Below are 26,535 nucleotides of genomic sequence, written 5' to 3' on the forward strand. Positions count from 1 at the left end.
GTGCAAGGGGTGTCATTTCAATATATTCTGCAAATCCCGGAAGGAATCTTCAGAAGGTTCATCATGAGTAATGATGCAGGAGGCTTTGTTAGATCTGTCCGGAGATATCTGTTTGCTTTTCCAATAAATCCTCCTTTTTAATTATCTACACTCACTGTATTATCAAGCTGGGAACCAGGACTCCTGATACTTAGCTGCAAGGTGTCCATTACTTCTCCCAAGTGCTATTTTCTGGGGGGCGGGGGGGAGGATGCCAGAACTCACCATGAATGCCTCTCATGTTCTCTTATAATGGCAATGATGCCTGCCTGAGAGGTGTAGGAACTGAGTTCCAGTGAGTTGTGGCTGAAATAAAGCCCTGCCTGTCCCACACCCAACCCAGGCTGTTTCCTCTCTCAGAATTAAGCAAAGCCACAGATTCCAAAACACAAAAGACAGTACATCTCTTTATTTACACCACAGCAAAGTTGATTCTAAGCTCCCCCTTGTGGAATTTGTGTGTAAATATATTAACATATTAACCAACCGCCATGATGCAACCCAACCATCTAGAGCAGGAACATCCAACTCCCAAGAGACTGCGATCTACTCACAGTGTAAAAAAACTGGCAGTGAGCTACTCATTGTCATTGGAGGATGGACCAGAGTTGCTGAGCTTTTTTTAGGAAGCCAAAGTTGTTGGGCTATTTTAGGGAGCCAAAGTTTTTGGGGGACATTTACAAATCACCAGGGGACAAAAGATCAACCAGGATCAACCAGGAACACCCCGCGATTGACCAGTAAGTCACGATCGACCTGCTGGACATGTCTGATATCTGGAACGCCCAAATCATATATGCTCAAAGCAAACTCAGTCTTGTTACGTTGCCAAAACCGCACTGCACACATGCAAGAAGGAGACATCAGCAGGTTAAGTGGGCGCCAAAATTAGCAGAAGTGCAAGAGATCATTAATGAGAGAACCGCTAAGGAGAGTTTTATTTAAACACCTAAAAACAGCACAGTACGTACCTGCTGAGCATGGTTAGCGGCCCCTGAACAATGAGTGTTTTTTGGAGAGAGGAAATGGAAAACAGGGGAATGGTGAAATGAAATATCCTGGTGAAAGGCATGTCTTAATGGATGGAAACCTCAACAGTTGCAGTCCAGGCTGTGGCATTTTGTTGTAAGGTCTCACTTGGAGTCACTCTCATTCCTCTCTAACACTTCCAGCACTGCAGCGGATGAGTGAAGAAGTCTTCAGTTGTGCCTGTAATTGGGCCACTTGGAAATTTCCGAACGGATCGGCTCTCCGGGAGAAACAAGATTGCTGATGTCGCTGTGGGCTACTACGAGGTAATCTGGAGACAGGTACCCGACCTTGACAGAGAAGTCAAGCAGGCACTTCAAAGCTTTCCATGCCGCTTGGTTGGGAGACCTCTCTGGAAGAGAAAAGGATGGTGGCATGAGACTCCAGAGTTTTTACAAACACACCCGTTAGCTATGCATATATTTTTTTTAGAAGCATAAGAAGAGCCCGCTGGATCAGGCCACATGCCCACCTGGACCGGCATTCTGTTCTCACAGTGGCCAACCAGATTTCCCTGAGAAACCACTGGTCTGATCCAGCAGGGTTCTAAGTCCATTTTCCAGCATCCTATTTCACCATAGCGAGCCAGATGTCTCTGGTTAGTCCACAGGCTGAAAATGAGTGCTATAGCGCTCTCCAACTCTTGTTTCCCATTGACTGGAGGTGGACCACAGACATAGCTGTTGATAGCTTTATTCTCCATGAATCTGCTTAATCTCCTTTTCAACAAAGGGACTCAATAGATCTATGTGAATGGACTCAACGCTCTAGAGCATTCTAGCATGTCTCCGCCCATGTGCCATGTTTTCAGAGCACACACCTGGAGGGCAGGTGGGGGAAAGCAGGGGTGTTGCATCAAAGCATACAGTGGTACCTCACGTTACATGCGATTCAGGCTACATATGCTTCAGGTTACAGACTCTGCTAACCCAGAAATATTACCTCAGGTTAAGAACTTTGTTTCAGGATGAGAACAGAAATCGTGCTCCGGTGGCGCGGCAGCAGCAGGAGGCCCCATTAGCTAAAGTGGTGCTTCAGGTTAAGAACAGTTTCAGGTTAAGAACGGACCTCCGGAACAAATTAAGTTCTTAACCCGAGGTACCACTGTACTTCAGTTTCTTCTGTGAAACAAAAACTGGAGAGCATTCACTTCTAAAAGATTGCTCTGTAGCAAGATGACTCTTTCACACACATCCAGGCCCAATTTAGGAATGTGTCGCAGAGCAACCTTTGACTTCAGAGGACCAACACCCTCCGCTTCAGTACAAAGCAAACTGTGTTCCCTTGAGAACCTCCCAAGAGTGGCATTCATTCAAAGATGCCTCTGCACCATCCCATACAAAGCATGCAGTCCAAAGGGTGAGGTCATAAGCGAACATAAGCCTGGCTGCTGGATCGACCAAATGGCCCCATCTAGTCCAGCATCCTGTTCCCACAGTGGCCAACCAGATGTTTCCATGGGAAGCCTGCAAGTGAGACAACAGCAATTCCCCCGATTCTAGATTCCCAGCAACTGGTTTTGAGAAGCTTACAGCCTCCAACAGGGGTAAAACATAGAATAGAATAGAATTTTATTATTATGGTCACAGACCATTTCCAGGTCACTTACAATATCAGGAAACTCATAAAACACAACAGGAATACATTAAATTGCAATTGGGTATAACAGAGACAATTCAGATATAGTGGCAGTTAAAAATTTTTATTAAATCTTGATCACTAAAATATAACCTAAAATTATCATTTAAAACCTTAATCATTTCGGTAGTACAGCTTGTTCCCTAAGTTTTTATGGCAGCCGCACCGAATTTGGCCACCCTTAGCGTGATCTCTAGATCCTTGTCCTCTACCAGGAGTTTTAGACATTGAAATTCGGACCCATTTGGAGACTTTTGTGTAACAGGAATGATAAATACCGAGCGTATATCCCCGTGGAAACGGCAGCGTAACAAGACACGAGAGACAGTTTCTACCTCCATCAAGCCGCAGGGGCAGACTCGTTCCGCGTATGGTTTGCCCTCAAATCTGCCCTGCAATAAGGCAGATGGCAGCACGTTGAATCTAGCGAGGGTAAATGACCGTCTCTATTTGGGTATTTGTAATTTTGACAAATAATTTGCTGGGGTGAATCCTCTCCCATTATTTTTTATTGCTGGGTGTTTATTCATCTCGCTCACGTGGCATTGCAGTTCCACATGCCAAATTTTTTGCCGGATTATTGCTGTAGCTTTCTCATAATTTCTCATAATTATTGCTCTAGCTTTTTCATGCAATCATAGAATCATAGAGTTGGAAGAGACCACAAGGGCCATCGAGTCCAACTCCCTGCCAAGCAGGAAACACAATCAGAGCACTCCTGACATATGGTTGTCAAGCCTCTGCTTAAAGACCTCCAAAGAAGGAGACTCCACCACACTCCTTGGCAGCAAATTCCACTGTCGAACAGCTCTTACTGTCAGGAAGTTCTTCCTAATGTTTAGGTGGAATCTTCTTTCTTGTAGTTTGGATCCATTGCTCCGTGTCCGCTTCTCTGGAGCAGCAGAAAACAACCTTTCTCCCTCCTCTATGTGACATCCTTTTATATATTTGAACATGGCTATCATATCACCCCTTAACCTCCTCTTCTCCAGGCTAAACATGCCCAGCTCCCTTAGCCGTTCCTCATAAGGCATCGTTTCCAGGCCTTTGACCATTTTGGTTGCCCTCCTCTGGACACGTTCCAGTTTGTCAGTGTCCTTCTTGAACTGTGGTGCCCAGAACTGGACACAGTACTCCAGGTGAGGTCTGACCAGAGCAGAATACAGTGGCACTATTACTTCCCTTGATCTAGATGCTATACTCCTATTGATGCAGCCCAGAATTGCATTGGCTTTTTTAGCTGCCGCGTCACACTGTTGACTCATGTCAAGTTTGTGGTCAACCAAGACTCCTAGATCCTTTTCACATGTACGTACTGCTCTCAAGCCAGGTGTCACCCATCTTGTATTTGTGCCTCTCATTTTTTTGCCCAAGTGCAATACTTTACATTTCTCCCTGTTAAAATTCATCTTGTTTGTTTTGGCCCAGTTCTCTAATCTGTCAAGGTCGTTTTGAAGTGTGATCCTGTCCTCTGGGGTGTTAGCCACCCCTCCCAGTTTGGTGTCATCTGCAAATTTGATCAGGATGCCCTTGAGTCCATCATCCAAGTAGATTTGCAATGTAGCTTTCCATTTAGGTTGGTAGGAATCCAGTTAAGGGTGCCAACCCAACAGGGATAAAACAGGGGTAAAACATAGTCATTGTGGCTTGTAGCCATGGAGAGCCTTCTCCTCCATGATCCTGCTGGAGATGTTTGTCATTCTGAGGCTCAACGGTGGTGACTCTTGGGTCATTTGTTGGAGCCTCAGGTTGAGGAGGAGACCAGGGAACCTCCAGATTTTGCTGATCTACATCTCCCTGGCCACTGGGCAGTGCTATGTGTGGCTGATGAGAACAATATTATTGGGAGAGTCACTGGGAATCTATGGGCCCTTTCTATGATGGTAGATAGCCAGTGCAATTAGGGAGGAACCACTTATGGGGGAAGGAGAGGAAGGCAGGCCAGCAACCCAGTGGGGTTCAGCCCACTGACTTCAACTTATCCTAGGGCTGCCATATGGCTGGGTTTTCCCGGCCACATCTGGGAATCAGGCAGTGAAATCAGGCAACTGGGTGGAAATGGCATCTGGGAAAACCCAGACGCATGGCAAGTAGGGCATTGTTTTAAAAGAAATGCTTAAAAAATCCAAGAAAGGCCCAAAACTTTGTTGTTGTTTTGCAGAGGGGGCAGGTGTTCCCAAAAAAAGCTCAGTGATTTTGTCCAGATCTTCACTTTGGGGAACATGGCAACCCTAGTTCATCCTGTGTGCATCATTTGATGTTACCAACCCACTGATGGCAACATGTTTTCCTAGGCTGTGATGCAACACCCTTCCACAAATGAGACAATCCACTCACCAGGGATGCTGGCTCCTAGGGGCCTCTGGGCCCTTTTGGGGCCCCTATATTTGGGGAGGTAGAGGCTGGCACCCCCCCCCCAATATCCCAAAAGTGCAGGGCCAAAGCACAGAACTGAGCACAGCATGCCCCCAGCAGCCAGCTCCTTCTCCACTCCCAGCTCCTCCCAACGTCCTGACGTCACACGTGAGACGTGACCATCATAAGCTGACGCCTCTGCCACTCACTGAGCTCCCATGTAATGGAAGAGTAAACAAGGAGAGGATGCCAGAAACTATGGGATGGTTCTGGACTTGGGATATCACCCGAAGCCCTTTTTTTCATGTGCCTCCTCCATGAGAGATCCGGAGGGTGGCAAGACAAGAACGGGGCCTTTTCTGTGGTGGCTCCCCATTTATGGAATGATCTTCCCATGGAGGCTCACCTGGAGCCACCATTACATATCTTTAGACGCCAAATGAAAGCATTCTCCTTCTCCCAGGCCTTTGGCTAATTCAACAATCTACAGCCTTTTAAACTATGGGGAGGGGCTTTGTTTTTGTTTGTTACCATGTTATATTTTCCTGTTTTTTATATATTCTAAACCACCATGTGAGGGTAGGAGGGTGAAATGAGAGACAGAGCGAGAGAGCGAGAGAGCGAGAGAGAGAGAGAGAGAGAGAGAGAGAGAGAGAGAGAGAGCACTTTTTTCCTATTAAAAAAATGTTTAGGGGTACTCTCATTTTCCTACTCAGATTGAAATACTGCCCCTCACCGAGGCCAAACTTAGATTCACAAAACGTTTAGAGGTATGCATACCCCTGCGTCCCCCCAGAAAAAAATCACTGGTTTAATAATAATAATTTATATCCCGCCCATCTGGCTGGGTTTCCCCAGCCACTCTGGGCAGCTTTCAACAGAATATTAAAACACAATAATCTATTAAACATTAAAAGCTTCCCTAAGTAGGGCTGCCTTCAGATGTCTTCTAAAAGTCTGGTAATTGTTTTTCTCTTTGACATCTGGTGGGAGGGCGCTCCACAGGGCGGGAGCCACTACCGAGAAGGCCCTCTGTCTGGTTCCCTGTAACTTGGCTTCTCACAGCGAGGGAACCACCAGAAGGCCCTTGGATAGATAGATAGATGATATAGATGATAGATGACAGATAGATAGATAGATAGATAGATAGATAGAAGATAGATGATAGAGATTAGATAGATAGAGAGATAGATAGATAGATAGATTAGATAGATAGATAGATAGATAGATAGATAGATAGATAGATTAGATAGATAGATAGATGATAGATAGATGATAGATAGATGATAGATAGATAGATAGATATAGATAGATAAATATTCCTCTGTTCCTATTAAAGTTAACCCTTGATCCATCACCATGGGGACTAGAATCTTACTTCGTTTGTAGGCATGAGGCCATAGCTCAGTGCTAGAGCACTTGCTTTGCATGCAGAAGGTTCCAGGTTCAACCCCCAGCATCTCCAGGTAGGGCTGGGGAAAGACCGTTCTCTGAAACCTTGGAGATCCCCCGCCAGTCGGTGCGGGAAATACTGAGTTAGATGGGCCAATGACCTGACTCGGTTAAAGGTCTCCTAAGGCATGGATCTACTCACCTACGAAGGTGCCAATGAAAGCGATGCCGAGGGACAAATCGTTGTAGCCGTAGGTGTGAGATCCAACATTGCGCCAACCGCGCCCTTCATACACAAGCCCATCCTCGCCAATCAGGAAGCTGGAAGGAAGGAAGGAAGGAAGGAAGGAAGGAAGGGAGGGAGGGAGAGAGAGAGAGAGAGAGAGAGAGAGAGAGAGAGAGAGAGAGAGAGAGAGAGAGAGAGAGAGAGAGAGAGAGAGAAAGAAAGAAAGAAAGAAAGAAAGAAAGAAAGAAAGAAAGAAGATATATTCTTGTGAGCGGCTGTGACTCCTGTACTGCAAGACTCCAAAGACTAAGGATAGGGAGAAATCTGCATCTCCTCAAAGAATACACCATAATCGAATCGAATCCTACAAAATCTACTTTCTCCCCTGAATTTTACAATCCAGTTCTCCAACAATCCAGTTCTCCAATCCATATATATATGAAGACAACGTACAAGAATGCATTATATTAAACTGTCTGCAAAGAAACAAAGAGGCAGGCAAAATATTGAAATTTAATGCTAATATTTTAATTAAATTTACATTTAATTAAAATAACGTTTTAATTAAAATACAAATTGTAACAGATGTTCACGGTGGCTTTTTAAAAATAGCAGCAGCAGCAAAGCAAAGCAAAGCAAAATGGAGAAGTAGCAAACTGAACTTACGATGTGGAAGAGACACAGAGAGAAATTGAACAGATATGGCTTCTTACATTGAAGGGCGTGAAAGGAAGTGAGTGAGAGATTGAGTGTGCCCTTCTTTTCTCACTTTTCCCCTTTACACCTCTTGTTCTGTTTGCTAGACAGATGTAAATACCTCGTCCAAATGAGGCCTCAAAGTGACTAATCTTCTTAAAGTCATACAAGACAGTGACCTTCACAGCCCCTTGTGGGAGTTACTGCGGTCATTTAACGATTTGTTGTTGTTAAAATTTATTAGTTGCTTCTTTTTTTTACCAAAAGCAACTGAAATAGACTTGCAGCAGAAAAACTAAACAACACATGCATATATCATTGCTACACATGTGTTATAAAACTAGCAAAATGGACTGTGCTTAAAGTAGTCTAGGTTCTTCAACACATGCAAAATTCCAGTCTAAAAGCAAAAATACAGCAGCAATTTCCTATATGGAAAAACAAACAACACTGATTCACAGCAATATGAGTTAAGTGTGATTGTAGTAAGACTCGGAGCTCTGTAGAAACAGCTACTGACTTGCTACATTATTCTGGAATCCAACACCTTTCCCAGTCATTTTATAAATAAAAAACAGAGTTAATTGTTAACAATGATGTGCTTTTGTTTTTTTGTTTGTCATGTATCTGGCAACATTCAATTCTACTGGAATATCCCCAAATTCCAGTGTTATGAGGGCTCATCGCAAACTCAGTTGAATTACTAATTGGCACGTTGGGGCTCACAATACCTGAATCTGTTTTATTGCCTCAGTTCCTCTGTTGTTTGCAAAAGGGGTTCACATTAATCTGAGCCTATCCAACCCAGCTCTGGAGTGGCAAGCTCCATGGGGCAAGGAACTGCCTCTTTGCTTTATGTTTGAGCTTCTAGTTCTTATAGTTGTTGAGATATACAGTGGTACCTTGGGTTACATACACTTCAGGTTACAGACGCTTCAGGTTACAGACTCTGCTAACCCAGAAATAGTACTTCGGGTTAAGAACTTTGCTTCAGGGTGAGAACAGAAATCGTGCTCTGGCGGCGCGGCAGCAACAGGAGGCCCCATTAGCTAAAGTAGTGCTTCAGGTTATGAACAGCTTCAGGTTAAGAACGGACCTCCGGAACGAATTAAGTACTTCACCCGAGGTACCACTGTATAGGGAAACCCATTCAGGCAGTATATATATATATATATATATATATATATATATATATATATGGTCGTACCTTGGTTCCCGAATGGCTTAGTTGCAGAACAAAATGGCTCCCGAACACCACAACCCCAGAGTAAGTGTTCCAGTTTGCAAACATTTTTCGGAAGCCGAACATCCGACGCCGCTTCCGTTTGAGTGCAGGAAGCCCCTGCAGCCAATCGGAAGCCGAGCTTTGGTTTTTGAACGGTTTCGGGAGTCAAACGGACTCCCGGAATGGATTAAGTTCGAGAACCAAGGTACCACTGTAGGCTACTTTATTGTTAAGTTGGTATTTGAAGCGGCTTAAGCAAAGTCAAACAGTGATCTCGACTAACAGAAATGCAGCAAGGAAAAGAGATAATTAAGATACTTTGGTACAAGAATAAGAGCAACGCTCTTACTTATAGGCCACATCGCACCACCCTTTGAGGCCCAGGTGATAATCCTGAGCGTTCCTGACTTCTCTGGAGCATTCGGCTCGCGTTTTGCACGGATTCTGAGCCGTGTGGATGATGATGACGTACTCAGGCGGGAGGTCCTTCAAAGGTTCAGAGCAGTTGGCCGGCTTTGCACCCCACTTGGAGGGGGTGATGAGTTTGAAGCACCCCGAAGCTGGGAACACACAAAAGGAAAACTGTGAAGTGGCACGGGGGTGCGAAACCAGGGCTCACAGAGTTCCTTCCAAGCTCTACCACTCCTCTTGATTCCAATGCAAGCCATCCGATGACTAAAATCCTAACTGAGGTCTGCTCAATGAATTATGGCAGTGCCGGATTTATGTGTAAGCTAAACAAACCATAGCTTAGGGCCCCACTCCCTTGGAGGCCCCCCAAAAAAATTAAAGGAAAAAAACCTGGATCTACATTTCGAAAATATAAGATAAAAAACAAATAAAATAAAACCTACATACAGCAACAGTGTTTTGTGTTGTGTAGGCTCCTATTTGTGATGTGCAAATGGATTTAGATACCTATTAGGTCCATAAATTACCATATATGGGATGCGGGTAGTGCTGTGGGTTAAACCACAGAGCCTAGGGCTTGCCGACCGGAGGGTCGGCGGTTTGAATTCCCGCGATGGGGTGAGCTCCCATTGCTCAGTCCCAACTCCTACCAACCTAAGCAGTTCGAAAGCACGTCAAAGTGCAAGTAGATAAATAGGTACCGCTCCAGTGGAAAGGTAAACGGCATTTCCGTGCGCTGCTCTGGTTTGCCAGAAGCGGCTTAGTCCTGCTGGCCACATGACCCGGAAGCTGTATGCCGGCTCCCTCGGCCAATAAAGCAAGATGAGCGCCGCAACCCCAGAGTCGGCCATGACTGGACCATTAGGTCAGGGATCCCTTTACCTTTACCTTCATTATGTGCAAATGGCTTTAGATACCTATTAAGTCCATAAATTACCACATAGCATATATTCAACACAAAAAACAGCGACAATTTGTCGTTGACAAAGGACAGGTGGACAGTAAAGGGCCTCATTACCTTCAATAGCTTAGGGCCTCATCAAACCTAAATCCGGCCCTGAATTATGGTAATTCTATCCCCATGCATTAATAATAAAATAATAATAATAATAATAATTTTTATTTATACCCCGCCCTCCCCAGCCAAGGCCGGGTATCAGGTGGTCCAGTCATGTTGATGATCATACCACATCCTCCAGTTGTTTCGATTGGCTTTCAAGCTTACCTTGTGACAGAGCACACAGAAAAAGCAGAATAATCTCTTGGCTGGCCATCATCTTGCTATTAAAGACCTGTGGGAAATAAAATATTGATGGGTTAAAGCTGGTCTAGACAACATTATATATAATCCAAGCTTGTGAGGAGAGATATTACAGTAGACAATGTTCTATGAAACAAAGAGATAGAGGGCTTACATTTAATCACAAGACTACAGTGGTGCCTCGCAAGACGAAATTAATCCGTTCTGCGAGTCTCTTCATCTTGCCGTTTTTTCGTCTTGCGAAGCACGGCTATTAGCGGCTTAGCGGCTATTAACGGCTTAGCGGCTTAGCGGCTATTAACGGCTTAGCGGCTTTAAGAAAAAGGAAACAAACTCGCAAGAACTCGCAAGACGTTTCGTCTTGCGAAGCAAGCCCATAGGGAAATTCGTCTTGCAGAACGACTCAAAAAACGGAAAACTCTTTCGTCTTGCGCGTTTTTCGTCTTGCGAGGCGTTCGTCTTGCGAGGTACCACTGTATTCATAATATATTTGCAGAATATTATTCTGATTTATCTCAAATAACTGAACCTTTGGAAAAGAAGACTTAGTTATATTTGGGAAATGTAAGACTGCAATTTCAAAGCTGAAACAAAATAGACCCCCCTCCAGTTTTGCACTTCTTTCTATTATTATTATTATTATTATTATTATTATTATTATTATTATTATATTTGTATCTCACCCTTTATCCGTAGATCTCTGGGCAGTTCACAGCAGACCTGATGTGACTAATTTTGTTTAATGATGTATGGTGGGGAAGAGGCACCCAAAAGACATTGAATGCTTCTCAGATTATTGTCTCACTCAAACCTGGACAAGATAGGCAGGAAGTGGGATCATAAAGACCTTTCACCCTGCTCAATCAGGATTAAAGAAAATGATTGTATCAGTTTTGGCATTTCATGTGTGCAGGGTGATTGCAACAATTATGAATTTAGATCAGACAGGGTTCATACCCAATAGACATATGGCAGATCCAGTATGCTGTTTATTAAATGTTACATTTGATTGTAGAAGGAGGAAAACTCCATTGGCTACAGATCCCTATAAAGCATTTGATTCCCTGGAATGGTGTTGCTTGTTGGGTGTTTTAAACAAATACCAGTTGGAGGCTAAATCTACAGCAGCAACTGCTTAGTTGTATAAAGTGAATTATGGCACAGTGTGTACCCATGATCAGGATTCCTCACTGATTTTTATTTGAAGGGGTACTAAACAGAGATGTCCCTGGTCCACATTGCTCTTCCCTCTTTTGCAGCTGCTGGCTGAATTTATATATCTCAGTTTTTATGAGGGTACAGTTGAGTCTTTATGCTAATGAGTCTTTATGTTGAGTCTTTATGCTGATGATGCGGTGTGTATGCTGAGAGATCCTAAAAGGGCTTTACTTGCAGCGTCACCAGAATAAATTACATTTTGATGAAGCAGTAGGCCTGCATACAGATTTGGATGAATCTATTATTTCCACACAGATTGTCCTTTGCCTCAGACAGAGAGAGCAGGGGAGACAAGCACAGCAGGGCTGGATTTCCACGTTTGGAAGACACATGTACCATCTGAAGAGAGCCTCCCCATAAGACCATTTGCAGGAATATACAGTGCCAGAGAAAAGGGAAGGGGTCAGTCGTGTGGTCCTCCAGGTGTGATTGGCTTCCAACTCCCATCAGCACCAGCCAGCACGGCCAATGCTCAGCAATGATGGGAGATGGAGTCCAGCAACTTCTGAAGGGCTACATGTTCCCCATTCCTGCCTTATAAAGAGTCAGACTTTGGTCCATCTGGTTCAGCATCGTCTGCATTGAGAAGCAGCAGCTCTCCAGGATTCAAACAGGGGTCTTCCCCAGTCCTACGCAGAGAGACCTCCTGCGTGTGCACTTTGCCATGGAGGTATAATCATCCTCACCTTCAAAAAAAGAAGATGGGCAGATGCTGTTGGGTTCTACCTGCCAACTGCTCCAGCCAGCATGGTCAACAGCCAGGGTTGATGGAAGCTGTAATGGTCCCACAAATGTTGCTGGACCTATCATCTCCTGTGAGCACAGCCAATGGCCAGAGTTGGCAGGTCTTGTAGTCCAAAAGAGGGCCACAGATTTCCCCAGCCCAGCTGTAGCATCATGAGACCTGGGATAGCTCAGTCAATAGAACTTGACCCTCGTGATCCCTTCGAATTCTGGAGTTCTATGAGTCTATGAAGGGACGCAGGTGGTGCTGTGGGTTAAACCACAGAGTCTAGGACTTGCCAATCAAAAGGTCGGCGGTTCGAATCCCCATGGCGGGGTGAGCTCCCGTTGCCCGGTCCCTGCTCCTGCCAACCTAGCTGTTCGAAAGCATGTCAAAGTGCAAGTAGATAAATAGGTACCACTTCAGCGGGAAGGTAAACGGCGTTTCTGTGCGCTGCTCTGGTTCACCAGAAGCGGCTTAGTCATGCTGGCCACATGACCCGGAAGCTGTACACCGGCTCCCTCGGCCAATAAAGCGAGATGAGTGCCGCAACCCCAGAGTCAGCCACGACTGGACCGAATGGTCAGGGGTCCCTTTGCCTTTACCTATGAGTCTATGAATTTAAAGCCCAGCAATAAGAACAGATATTCCAAAGAACAAAATTATCTATCCACACTGCTGCCTCCCATCAGCCAACAGTCAGAGATAATGGGAGCTGGAGTCCAGCAACATCAGGGTGGGGAAGAAATGAGCTCCCCGTCCCTGGCCTGGCCCATTTCTTGAAAGCACAGAAACAATTGAGAACCTACCTGTGCCCGGTTTAAGCTTAGCCTTCCTTCTAAAAGCTGCAGGTTTTACCTCTCTCCCTTTTTAAAGGGAGGCGGAGGATTGTGGGGAAAGTCAGAATGTCGAAACCAGAATGTCGAGGTGTCGCCAGGCTGTGGATCCTGGCAGCAGCAAGGGTGTGACCAGAGGGATAATAAGCAAGGGTTATGAAACCCCCTAGTATTGGTGCAGATCCATCAAGTCACAGAGACAAAAGCAGAGGAAGCAAAGGCTTTATCTCTTGGAGGATTATGTAAGCGAAATGCTTTTGCAGAAGGCATCTATGCTGGGACAAGGGAAACCCAGCTGTTATGTCGTGTTAATTATAACATGAGTTATGATGTGTCAAGCCACCTGCCTTAGAGATGTTTAATATCCCAGGGAAGGCTTCGATGACTCAAGGAGATTTCTGTTGAGACAAACTGTAAAAAAACAACACCACCAAGGTGAAATTAAGCAGGAAAGCACAAGCATTGCTTGCAAGCCCGTCGTAGCTTTGATCCTGGCATATCCATGTATTATTATTATTATTATTATTATTATTATTATTATATAAACAAATACATTTGTATATCACTTTACAGTGGCACCTTAGGTTACAGACGCTTCAGGATACAGACGCTTCAGGTTACAGACTCCAATAACCCAGAAATAATACCTCGGGTTAAGAACTTTGCTTCAGGCTGAGAACAGAAATTGTGCGGAGGCAGTGTGAGGCCCCATTAGCTAAAGTGGTATCTCAGGTTAAGAACAGTTTCAGGTTAAGAACGGACCTCCAGAATGAATTAAGTTCTTAACCAGAGGTACCACTGTATACCTGCAAGTCTCGGGGGTGGTTCGCAAGATAAAATCACAATACAGTGGAACCTCGGTTGTCGAACATACAGTATTTTTCCGTGTATAACACGTCCCCGTGTATAAGAGGATCCCTATTTTGGGGGACTCAAATTCAAGAAAATGGGGGGAGATGGCCCAGAGTTGTTTAGCTTGGGGGGCGGGCATTGCCCAAGGTTGTTGAGCTTTTTGGGGGGGAATGCAGAAAATCACTAATCCAACTTACAAACGCTGACAATCACTCGCATCACTGACGCCAAAAAGCGTCTGCCCGCTCACCAACAGCAGCCGGCAATCGCACGCCCAATTGCTGCAACGGCAGCCAATCCACAACAACCAATCACCCACCAAATTACCGCAGCAGTGAGAGGCCACCACGTGGCGCGTTGGAAGATGGCCGACAATAACATCTCTCTGACCCATACGAGGTAATTAAGGGGCTGCTATGGGAAGTATGCAGCCTTCCCTCCCCCCTAGGATGTGGGGGGGTCCTGTCTTGCCAGCGGTGTTCACAATGCACCCCCTGATCCGAGAGATGGGGGTGCCGAACACTTGGCACGAGCCCTCAGTGAAGTCAGCTCTTCCTGATGCTGATTCCAATTAGCGCGTGCTGGTTGCTTCAGCTCGGAATTATAATTGGAAACATACGATTGGAAATGAAGCTGAAGCACATACATCAAGTAAAGCTCGACAGATAAGGCTGCTGATTAATGGATCTCTGTGACCGGGAGTGACGGATGGATAAGTAAATCTTTTGATGAGTCACCACCAGGAGACTGTGTGTTTGGAACGAAGGGGGGGTGGAGGAAAAAACTCTTTTTTTTCTTTGCACGATGTGATAATAATAACCCTTCACCCCAGAAAGAAATAAGATCGTCGCGTTTTTATTAATCATAAGCAGGATTTTAAGAACTGTGTGGGGATGGATGGATTACAACAGGTGAGAAAGTGGAAAATTTTTATGACGCAGTTAAAAAATGGCGTCTCGCCAAGACAGGCTTGCCGGAGAAAGAAGGACAGGGGGGAGGAGAATCAGGATCGTTCGAAAGAGAAGGCGTGTTGGAATGCAAGTTTGACCTGACAGAGCCCCCTGATCTATTTGATTTATTTTGCTAGCCTAAGAAAAAATAAAGGACAGACCGAAGATTAACTTTGTTTATGGAAGCGTTGTTTATGGAAGAGTTTCACCTTCAAGAAACTCCCATCTATCTTGGATTTCTTCTCTTTGAGTATTTCTGACCACGCTATCTCTCCCGTTAGTTCTTTAAGCTTTCAGAAATCGGCCTTCTTAAAGTCCAGAGTGCATGTCCGCCTTCACTCCTGCTCATGAGCTCATAGGGACCGCAAGCAGCTATGTAGAACTTTGGAACCTTCTATGATTTTTTTGTACATTTGTATGATATTAATTTAAAATTTGTTTATTTTAATAAAGCTGACATTGTGGGCAGGATTTAGGTTTGATGAGGCCCTAAGCTACTGAAGGTAATGGGGCCCTTTATATGTCCAGCTGTCCTTTGTCAACAACAAATTGTCGCTTTGTCGCTGTTTTTTGTGTTGAATGTGTTGTGTTGTGCTATATGGTAATTTATGGACCCAATGGGTATCTAAAGCCATTTGCGCATGTTGCCATGCAACCAGTCCATGCACAATGTAGGCACCCTATATATAGAAATGAGCAAACCTGAGATATTTTAGGGAGCAGGCTAGCAGGCGGGGTCCATTACTTAAATCGTAGGAGCCTACACAACACAAAACACGGTTGCTATATGTAGGTTTTATTTTATTTGTTTTTTATCTTATATTTTCAAAATGTACATCCAGATTGTTGCTTTTCCTTTAAATTTTTTGGGTTCCCCGAGAGAGTGGGGCCCTAAGCTATAGCTTGTTTAGCTTATATTTAAATCCGGCACTGATTGTGGGCAAAACCTGGGTGCTCTCTGATCTGCAAAAAATAGTATCTCCACTTGCAGAAAAACCTTGCATTCTTCTATTGTGCCACCAGGTGGCAACAAATATTCCCCAAATGCTCAGCAAATTCCATTTTCCTACAGGAAATAAAGAGCCTACAGTTTCTCCTCACCCACCCACCTCCAGCCACAATATCAGCTCCTCCAAATGTCCGTATTTTCCAGAGATAGTCTCGGATTTTCAGAAGCCATCCTAGCTTCTGATTTAATCCCAGAATGTCCCAGTTTTCCTTAGGATGTCCCTATTTTCATCAGAGAAATGTTGGAGGGTATGGAGTTATGTGACCCCTGAGCCAAGGAGATAAATAACTATGCAGCCTCTAAAAGACATCTGAAGGTAGCTGTCAGGGAACTGCCATCGGAGCCAAGAGTGGAGGTAAGGCTCCCCAACGATGCAGGAGAAGGGACCAGCAGGGAGAGAGAGAACACTTCCTTTGGGGAAGGAAATCGGTGTGACACCAGGAAGAAAGGGGAGCAGGGAAGGACTTCGGAGACATGGCTCCAAGACTCTTCCACAGAGACCAGCGGGGAGAGCCCAGGACCTCCGCTGGCCACGCCCACTCTGCGCAGAAGACTTCCATGCAGGGAGGCTAGGTGGAGACTTGGCGTCAAGCAGCTTTTATGTTGGAAGAAGTTCAGGAAACACCCACTGACGGATTCTGCCAGTGACTGACACAGCCACGGAGAAAGGGCTGTCCAGCCAGGGAAAGGTTTAGCCAGACAACGTTGCCTAGAGCAGCAGCCCCCTTACGCACGAGCAACCCCAATTCCCTTTACAGTAGCCCTGTATAGGAAGGTTTTAAACATTTAATGTTTTATTATGTTTTTATATACATTGGGTGCCACCCAGAGTGGTTGGGGCAACCCAGTGTTATAAGAACTTTAAGGTCTCAGATATAGAATAAATATTCATAAATGCATACATATCAAAATACATGAACCATGTGTCTGAAATAGTACAGGAGAGCAATCCTGAAGTCATTTTGACTCTCCCAAAGGCCTCAAATGTTCCTCTGCAGTAAGGGAGGCAAATGGGGAAAGCCATCCCATTGTATTTTTGCTTGAAAATCCTGTCTTAAGGGCATATCTGTGTATGAATAGGGTGAGCCTGTGACCTGGATTCAGGAACTAAAGAATTAACCATCACGCAAAAAATGGCCAGGCTGCCCAGATAATGCAATCAGTGACCATTATCAGGTATCCTGGCAGACAGGATTTCTGCTGTAGACCGCCTCCTCCTTTGATGGATGGATGGATGATGTTTTTTGGGGGGTGGTATTGGGCTACAGGGTGGACAATTTCAAAAGTCTATATAGCATCTTAAAAAGCAGAGACATCACCTTGCCAACAAAGGTCCATATATTTAAAGCTATAGTTTTCCCAGTAGTGATGTATGGAAGTGAAAGCTGGACCATAAAGAAGGCTGATCGCCGAAGAATTGATGCTTTTGAATTATGGTGCTGGAGGAGACTCTTGAGAGTCCCATGGACTGCAAGAAGATCAAACCTCTCCATTCTGAAGGAAATCAGCCCTGAGTGCTCACTGGAAGGACAGATCCTGAAGCTGAGGCTCCAAGACTTTGGCCACCTCATGAGAAGAGAAGACTCCCTGGAAAAGACCCTGATGTTGGGAAAGATGGAGGGCACAAGGAGAAGGGGACGACAGAGGACCAGATGGTGGGACAGTGTTCTCGAATCTACCAGCATGAGTTTGACCAAACTGCAGGAGGCAGTGGAAGACAGGAGTGCCTGGCGTGCTCTGGTCCAGGGGGTCACGAAGAGTCGGACACGACTAAACGACTAAACAACAACAAGGAAAAATGGGGCATTCCGGGATCAAATCTGAAACCAGGACGGCTTCTGTAAATCTGGGACTGTCCCTGGAAAACAGAGACACATGGAGGGTCTAAACTACTGGTCAGCCAACTTTAAGCTCCTGTTATTCATTTGTAGCCTTGTCCATACATGTCTCACACCTGATATCAAAAGTATTGGTGGTAGATGGGTGTTGTTTGTGAGGAAAAGCCTCATGGGCCAAATCTGGGCCGAATGAGGCCTGTGGGCTGGTAGTTCCCCATCAATTCAATGGTAACAAGGTTACTCTGGGAGTTTTGCTGGGGTAATGAAAAGGGGCCAGAATTTGGCCTCTTAGCCTCCCCTGATGTGCACACACAGCAATCTGGTTTAAGAGGAAACAGACTGCAAATTGCTCATGATAGTGTTGCATTCTTGCACAATTTCCTCAAGCTGGGTTTTCCCTTGATAGTGCAAGCTGGTTTTAAAACAAAAAGCCACCAGTTTTAACAGGTTTTTCTCATAATAAAAAAAATCAGTTGGATGGGGCAGCATTCCTCATTGAGGCAGATTTGAGAGCAAAGGGACAGAGCAGTCCTTGTAAGGTGAATCAGCACAGCAGAATACGCCCCTATCCAATGTAAATGTATGTTTGACATGTAGGCTTAGGTGCTGACTCCTCTCACACAGTCTGAGAAGCAGGGCGTTGAATAGCATAAAAAATACACAATAATATAAATAAACTGGTGTTATAAGAAAAACTGCTCCCTTTCCCTTATGGGGTATTGAGTCGTATTGAGTCTTTAAGTGGGCTCTATATCTGTAGGAGAAAATAACAGAGGCATCAATTCTTCGGCGATCAGCCTTCTTTATGGTCCAGCTCTCACTTCCATACATCACTACTGGGAAAACCATAGCTTTAAATATAGGGACCTTCGTTGGCAAAGTGATGTCTCTGCTTTTTAAGATGCTGTCTAGGTTTGCCATTGCCTTTCTCCCAAAGAACAGGTGTCTTTTAATTTCGTGACTGCTGTCACCATCTGCAGTGATCATGGAGCCCAAGTAAGTAAAATCTCTCACTGCCTCCATTTTTTTCCCTTCTATTTCCCAGGAGGTGATGGGACCAGTGGCCATGATCTTCGTTTTTTTGATGTTGAGCTTCAGACCATATTTTGTGCTCTCCTCTTTCACCCTCATTAAAAGGTTCTTTAATTCCTCCTCACTTTCTGCCATCAAGGTTGTGTCAACTGCATATCTGAGGCTGTTGATATTTCTTCTGGCGATCTTAATTCCGGCTTGGGATTCATCCAGCCCAGCCTTTTGCATGATGAATTCTGCAAGGGAGAAGCAGGGAGACAATATACAGCCTTGTCGTACTCCTTTCCCAATTTTGAACCAATCAGTTGTTCCATATCCAGTTCTAACTGTAGCTTCTTGTCCAACATAGAGATTTCTCAGGAGACAGATGAGGTGATCAGGCACTCCCATTTCTTTAAGAACTTGCCATAGTTTGCTGTGGTCGACACAGTCAAAGGCTTTTTGCATAGTCAATGAAGCAGAAGTAGATGTCTTTCTGGAACTCTCTAGCTTTCTCCATAATCCAGTGCATGTTTGCAATTTGGTCTCTGGTTCCTCTGCCCCTTTTTCCTTAAGAAAAGCCCCTTTTTCCTTAGGACGTCCCTATTTTCATCAGAAAAATATTGGAAGGTATGTAGTTATGCGACCCCTGAACCAAGGAGATAAGTAACTATGCAACCTCTAGAAGACCACCCCATATAAAAAGGTAAAGGGACCCCTGACCATTAGGTCCAGTCGTGACCGACTCTGGAGTTGCAGCGCTCATCTCGCTTTATTGGCCGAGGGAGCCGGCGTACAGCTTCCGGGTCATGTGGCCAGCATGACTAAGCTGCTTCTGGCGAACCAGAGCAGCGCACGGAAACACCATTCACCTTCCCACCGGAGTGGTATCTACTTATCTACTCGCGCTTTGACGTGCTTTTGAACTGCTAGGTTGGCAGGACCAGGGACCAAACAACGGGCGCTCACCCCGTCATGGGGATTTGAACTGCCGACCTTCTGATCGGCAAGTCCTAGGCTCTGTGGTTTAACCCACAGCACCACTTTTAATGTTTAATGTTTTATTATGTTTTTATATATGTTGGAAGTTTGCCCAGAGTGGCTGGAGCAACCCAGTCAAATGGGCAGGGTATTATTATTATTATTATTATTATTATTATTAAACGTCCCTATTTTCATTGGATAAATATTGGAGGGTATGGTAGTTTATTAGCAAGCAGGGTTTGCTTTCAGTGTGGGTGCTGACCTTTAAAGCCCTAATCCATGGGTAGGCAAACTAAGGCCCGGGGGCCGGATCCGGCCCAATTGTCTTCTAACTCTGGCCCGCGGACGGTCTGGGAATCAGCGTGTTTTTACATGAGTAGAATGTGTCCTTTTATTTAAAATGCATCTCCGGGTTATTTGTGTGGCATAGGAATTTGTTAATTCCCCCTCAAAAAAAAAATATAGTCTGGCCCCCCACAAGGTCTGAGGGACAGTGGACTGGCCCCCTGCTGAAAAAGTTTGCTGACCCCTGCCCTAAACAGCCCCAGTCCAGTATACCTGAAGGAGCATCTCCACCCACGTCGTTCAGCCCGGACGCTGAGGTCCAGCGCCGAGGGCCTTCTGGCGGTTCCCTCCCTGAGAGAAGTGAAGTTACAGGGAACCAGGTAGAGGGCCTTTTTGGTAGTGACGCCCTTCCCCTTCCATCAGATGTCAAGGAAATAAACAACTATCTGACTTTTAGAAGACATCTGAAGGCAGCCCTGTTTAGGGAAGTCTTTAAGGTTTGAAAATAAGGTGCTGGACTAGATGGGCCTGATCCAGCACCCTATTCTTATGTCCTCACCTTCTTCATGCACACCTGGGCTTCAGGTTAAGATGGCGACAGGCCAGGTAGCCAGCTCCAGAGCTCTGGGTGCAGCCCTGTTCAGGGAAGTTTTTTGTGTACGATGATGTATTGTGTTTTTACTATTTTTTTTATCATGAGCCGCCACGAGCGGCTGGGGCAACCCAGTCAGATGGACAGCATATAAATATTATTATTGAAGAAGTAGTGATATGCAGTTGAAAATAGGATTAATAGGGCCCAAGGAAGGGATGGGGAGGAAGTCAGACGATTCAAAGTGATCTCGACATTTGGATTCAGAATTGTTATTATTGTTATTAATAATTATTATTGCTCTTCTTAATATCATCATCACCACCACCACCACCACCATCATTTTGTTCTGCTATGGCACCATGTCCCCTCTCACTTGCTTTGCAGGTTCAACAGAAATATTCCTACAGAGGCCCCACAATTTCAGAGGGGTTCCAGAGTGAATATCAACTCCCCACACAATTCCACTAAGTGCATATTGAAGAAGAAAAATCAGACCACAACTGTCAAGTTTTCAGAAAGAGAGAGGTGCACCCGGTTGTCCAAACTCACTAAGGCGTACAGACATTTTACCACTCCAGGACGAATCACGGCTCAGCTGAACTGGAGCCGTGGGGTGGTGGCTATAACAGGAACACCGACATTTCAAAGATCAAAGAAAGGCATTGTTGTAACCTCCTCCAGTTTTCGCTCTGAGGTAGAATGAGCCTCGCCCATCACCCATAATAGGGATCGGCAGCAAAAATGTTGCCATTGGACATGTCGCTGTTTAGCATGCCAGCTGGCAGACATGCCCTCTTTCAGAGTACAGTCATACCTCGGGTTACAGACGCTTCAGGTTGCGCGTTTTCGGGTTACGCACCGCACCGAACCTGGAAGTACCGGAACGGGTTACTTCCAGGTTTCGGCGCATGCACAGAAGCACTAAATCGAGCTTTGCGCATGTGCAGAGGTCTGCAGTTTGAATCCCCGCGACGGGGTGAGCTCCTGTTGCTCGGTCCCTGCTCCTGCCAACCTAGCAGTTCAAAAGCACGTCAAAAGTGCAAGTAGATAAATAGGTACCGCTCCGTCGGGAAGGTAAACGGCGTTTCCGTGCGCTGCTCTGGTTCGCCAGAAGCGGCTTAGTCCTGCTGGCCACATGACCCGGAAGCTGTACGCCGGTTCCCTCGGCCAATAAAGCAAGAGGAGCGCCGCAACCCCAGAGTTGGTCACGACTGGACCTAATGGTCAGGGGTCCCTTTACCTTTACCTTTAACCCTCTTCCTGGAGAACTCTGGGAACTGTAGCTCTGTGAGGGAGATAAGGGGTCTCCTGGTGACTCTCAGCGCCCTTAACAAATTGCAGTTCCCAGAATTCTTTAGAGAAAGCCTTGCCTCTTTAAAGTGGCATAAGATTGCTTAAAATGCATGGTGTGAATTGGGCTTCATTCACTCAGTAGGGATGGATCTGTCAGTTTCACGTCTCTCATCTTTCCCCCGCTTTAAAATCAGTTATTTACATTTCTGCAGAAATGTGCTTCTATGGGGTTTTGTAATCCTCGTAAAAATTCACCAGCGTTTTAGTGTGACTTTCTCCTAAGAAACACATTTTTGAGTGCGGTTCTTAATACGGTGCATCTTTTTGCAAGCAATTCCCCCAGACAGAATGTATTTTTCATGTCATTTTCGCTAACGTAGTCATCCTTATGGACACTTTCCCTTAATAGATTGTGTTTGTTTAAGCATTGTTTGGATGGAGAACAGCAAATGCAAAAGTGTGTCTGTGTTTTGGTTATGATTCTATTTTGGAAAGGGCCATAATGTCGCTGGTCTCCAAATCCCATCATCCTCAACCATAGAATCATATCCGAATTGTAGAGTTGCAAGGGACCACATTGTTTTGTGTTTAAGATCATTGATCTCTTATTCAAAAATGAATTCAAATAAATGAATACAGGCAGACAGCAAGAATGATATAAACACGAGGACTTATTTGTTTATGGATACACTATGGACAAATATGGAAAACGAATAACAAGATATAAAATGGAAGGAAATAATGCGATAAAATTATATATGATATAAAAAACCAGAAGAAGGAAGGAGGAAAGTCAGCTCTGAAGAGCAAGTATAAATGTAATACAATATGTGTATGTGGAGTATCTAATTGAAAAACTAATAAAGATTATTTGGAGAGAGAGAGAAATGTCTTCCTTAACCAATTTTGGCCTTTTCAAACTATGTCAGAAATACTTGCTATGCTCTAATGTTTATCAAGAAGAGCCAAGGGTGAGAGCTCACACAGAGCACGCAGTTGCACCTGCAATGTCATAAAATTTGCAGTATCCACCAAACAGAGATCCCAAGAGAATCAGCCCCCTGGCTGTAGGAAAGAAAAATACTCACCAAGGAGGTAGCTTGCTCCAAAAGGTAGTCAATCGGTCAGGTGGCTGAACCTAAATCAGAATTAAATCAAGCAAGGGATTCAAGGATGATTATGGGTGTGCAATGCACTAGTCCTGTTGAAGGTCACCGAATAGAATCGTGCGGTGCTAATGAGCAAGGATCTAAAAGGGTGGCATTTTTAAATTCTCCATGTTTGCTTGTATCAAAGTGTGTCTGATTCCCCCCTACATAACTGGCTGTTGTAAGTCACCTGCACTGATTGTCTGCCCATGTTTGGATTGGTTTGTTCTGGTGGGGGGGATTCAACTGGTTATGTAGCATGTTGATGATGCAATGTTTTGTTGCCGTTGGGTCCACATGTAATTGTAAGCTTCTGTAAAGGTCACACAGTAACACGATGTGGACTCTAGCAAGCTCTTCTCCAGCTAATTTAGATGTTCAAGTCTGGAGAACTTCCATACATTATCAGCTAGCGCTGAGGACAATCGTGGCGGTGGAAATAAGAAGATCTCTGCTGGATCACAATAATAATAATAATTTTTATACCCCGCCCATCTGGCTGTGCTTCCCGAGCCACTCTGGGCAGGTTCCAAGAAAAGATTAAAATACAATAATGCATCAAACATTAAAAGCTTCCCTAAACAGGGCTGCCTTCAGATGTCTTCTAAGAGTCTGGTAGTTGTTTTTCTCTTTGACATCTGATGGGAGGGCGTTCCACAGGGCAGGTGCCACTACCAAGAAGGCCCTCTGCCTGGTTCCCTGTAACTTGGCTTCTCGCAGGGAGGGAACCGCCAGAAGGCCCTGGGAGCTGGACCTCAGTGTCCGGGCAGAACGATGGGGGTGGAGACGCTCCTTCAGATATACAGGACCAAGGCCATTTAGGGCTTTAAAGGTCAGCACCAACACTTTGAATTGTGCTTGGAAACGTACTGGGAGCCAATGCAGATCTCTCAGGACCAGTGTTATGTGGTCTCGCGGGCCGCTCCCTGTCACCAGTCTAGCTGCCACATTCTGGATTAGTTATAGTTTCCGGGTCACCTTCAAAGGTAGCCCCACATAGAGCGCATTGCAGCAGTCCAAGCGGGAGATAACCAGAGCATGCACCACTCTGGTGAGACAGTCCACGGGCAGGTAGGGTATCATCCTGTGTACCAGATGGAGCTGATAAACAGCTGCCCTGGACACAGAATTGATCTGCGCCTCCATGGACAGCTGTGAGTCCAAAATGACTCCCAGGCTGTGTACCTGGTCCTTCAGGGGCACAGTTACCCCATTCAGGACCAGGGAGTCCTCCACACCCAACCGCCTCCTGTCCCCCCAAAACAGTACTTCTGTCTTGTCAAGATTCAACCTCAAACACACACACAACTCTACAAAGCCTGGGGATCCAGTCATGGCTGACAAGATTCCTCCAAGGAACTCTCATGCAGGGCCTGAAGGCAGCAGCTCCCTTCCCCCTATTGTCTGCCTCCCAGAATTGAGTTTTCAGCGATATAATAATTGAACATGGGAGTTCTATTGTGTTCACTTATATTCGTACCGCCGCCCCCAGACAGAACCCACAAAAAGCCCTTTGTTGAAGACCTGGACCATGGCTTCCAAAGAACAACACCAACAGCTGTAGTATTACAAAGCCCACCATGCAGCGTGACTGTGAATCAAGCGCAGATGCACAATGACAGACCCTGATTTGTATTAAATACAGACGGGATTGTGCTGTAAAGGAAGAATCTGGGAAACCAACAGGAGGGAGGGGGGAACCAAGAAGTCACCCCCTCACACTGCGGCCACTTCATTTAAGGCAGGAGGAGAAGGTTAGTGTCAGGTGTGTGTGCAGGAGCCAGGCCCTGTGACCAATAGGACTTTGCAGAACTGGGGCCTTCCTAAGTTTGTTCTGAAGAGGCAAGGCGCAGCCGCACAGGTGAGGCCGATTGGTAACTCACAGCACCTGGTGGCAAGAGCCGGGAAGGGATATAAAGTCAGCATTTCCCTTCGGCTCTTTGCCACAGCAACATGTTCCCTGCCTTGCTACGTTTGGCTCCTTGAATCCTTGCTTCTTGATCCTTGGCCCCTGACTTCGTGACTCCTTGCTTCCTGACCCTTGGATCCTTGGCTTCTTGACTCCCAGCTCTCTGACCCTCGGACTCTTGGCTTCCTGACTCCTGGCTTCTGGACTCCCGTTTCTGCTCCCACCCCGCCATCTTGCCCCCGGTCCCAACGTCCCCAGCTGGGACTTAGATCGCCCATGAACCAGACCGTGACAGTTAGTGGTCTGGGGTCACGGCAGGATGAAGACCTGTTGCTATTTCTGCAGCAGGGTCCCTGTCTCCTGCATCCAGTCAGCATGAAAGGGGAACTTTGGGGCCACAGGGGGCAAAACAAAAAAGTGCCAACCCCTGATTTAAGGTATGGCAGCATATGCCTATGTAAATCGGTTCTTCATTCAGAAGAAATACAGACTGGGGTCTGTATTTTTGGAGGGAGGGCTGTGGCGCACCGGTAGAGCACCTGCAAAAAGCCCAGCTTCAATCCCTGTCCTCTCCAGGCAGGGCTGGAACCACCTGAATCCCTAGAGAGCGGGCGCCAGTGAATGCTGAGACAATACCAAGCTGGAAGGACCTGAGTCAGCTTCCTAGTCTCTTTCCCCTACTCCTGGAGCCAACCCCTAACAGCATTTCTTGGGACGATAAGCACAAAGTGGTGCTTTTCTCAAAACTCTGCACGGTCCCATTCGGACAAAGTTTCATGGCCTCACCTCTTTCTTCCCAGGGAGACGGGCTGTTCTCTGCCAGCCCTTGTGTGTCAAAACCCAAAGGCGAGATATCTTGAGGAACCCGTTTTGCAAGAGGCAAGGAGGCAATCGATCAGGGACAGGAGGGATGTTGCCACTGGACATGTCTCAAGTTTCGACCAGTTTCTTAACAGGAAAGTTTAGGAAGAGCAGCCCAGCACAGAGTCGAGAGAAAAAGGCCAGGCTAGAACCAAGTGTCATTTTTTCCACTGTTTGACTATTGATCCAAAACCCTTAACTGTATTTTATATAATTGACTTTTTATTTGTATATTGTATTGTTGTTTTATTGCTAAGGCCAGTGGCTGATGCAAATAAAGATTCATTCATTCAAAACCAAGTGTCATTATTATTATTATTATTATTATTATTTACTTTTATTATTATTATCTGCAGGCCAACGCTGTCTGCAAACATGACATGAAGGCTTGCAAAATCAACCCTGCCGATTGGGAATCCCTTGCAGATGACCGCAGTGCCTGGAGACAGGCGGTCAAGTCATGCATCAATAGCAGTGGCCAAAGGAGAAATGACTCCTGGGAGAAGCTCAGAGTGAAAATGCTAGCGTTCATCTGCAATAGCACAACCAGATGCCTTCATCTGCCCCAGCTTCAGCGAAACATGTCTCTCCTGCATAGGTCTCTATAGCCACAGCAGGAACTGCAACCTTCCAACAGCTTGACCTCACCCCCAAAGGCCCCCTCCTCCGTTGTCTCCTGAGATAGACGGATGCCAGCCATCATTATTAACATTTGTTGGCCTCTCTATGCAAAAGACAAGAAACGGTTCA

The 26,535-nt window shown here is 45.6% G+C and overlaps 1 protein-coding gene across 6 annotated transcripts; it reads right to left on the minus strand.

Annotated features, from left to right (window-relative positions):
• Positions 1 to 702: 702 nt before the first annotated feature.
• On the minus strand, positions 703 to 25,866 carry LOC310751843 (peptidoglycan recognition protein 3-like). Of its 6 annotated transcripts, none has more exons than XM_083591573.1 (6): positions 25,711 to 25,775; positions 22,956 to 23,005; positions 10,237 to 10,303; positions 8,950 to 9,160; positions 6,656 to 6,774; positions 703 to 1,420 (listed from the first exon to the last, which is right to left on the minus strand). In XM_083591573.1, exons 3-6 carry the CDS (start codon positions 10,286 to 10,288, stop codon positions 1,239 to 1,241), a joined length of 564 nt encoding a protein of 187 aa, XP_083447699.1. In that variant the 5' UTR covers positions 10,289 to 10,303; positions 22,956 to 23,005; positions 25,711 to 25,775; the 3' UTR covers positions 703 to 1,238. The 6 variants fall into 6 exon arrangements, with proteins under 6 accessions (XP_083447699.1, XP_083447698.1, XP_083447700.1 ...); XM_083591572.1 differs by having other exon boundaries at positions 22,956 to 23,101; positions 25,711 to 25,731; XM_083591574.1 differs by lacking the exon at positions 25,711 to 25,775 and adding an exon at positions 25,517 to 25,532.
• Between the last annotated feature and the right edge of the window lie 669 nt (positions 25,867 to 26,535).

This window comes from Podarcis filfolensis, assembly GCF_964270895.1.
Source record: "Podarcis filfolensis genome assembly, chromosome: 16".
NCBI classification, from domain to species: domain Eukaryota; kingdom Metazoa; phylum Chordata; class Lepidosauria; order Squamata; family Lacertidae; genus Podarcis; species Podarcis filfolensis.

Excerpts from the sequence above, each read along its gene's own strand:
- LOC310751843 (XM_083591570.1), bottom strand. The coding sequence starts at position 25,851 with ATGTCCAGTGGCAACATCCCTCCTGTCCCTGATCGATTGCCTCCTTGC. Across the intron at positions 9,161-10,236 it reads TCTGTGTGCTCTGTCACAAG|CTTCGGGGTGCTTCAAACTC; the intron begins GTAAGCTTGAAA and ends GTGTGTTCCCAG. Across the intron at positions 1,421-6,655 it reads TTTCATTGGCACCTTCGTAG|AGAGGTCTCCCAACCAAGCG; the intron begins GTGAGTAGATCC and ends TTTCTCTTCCAG.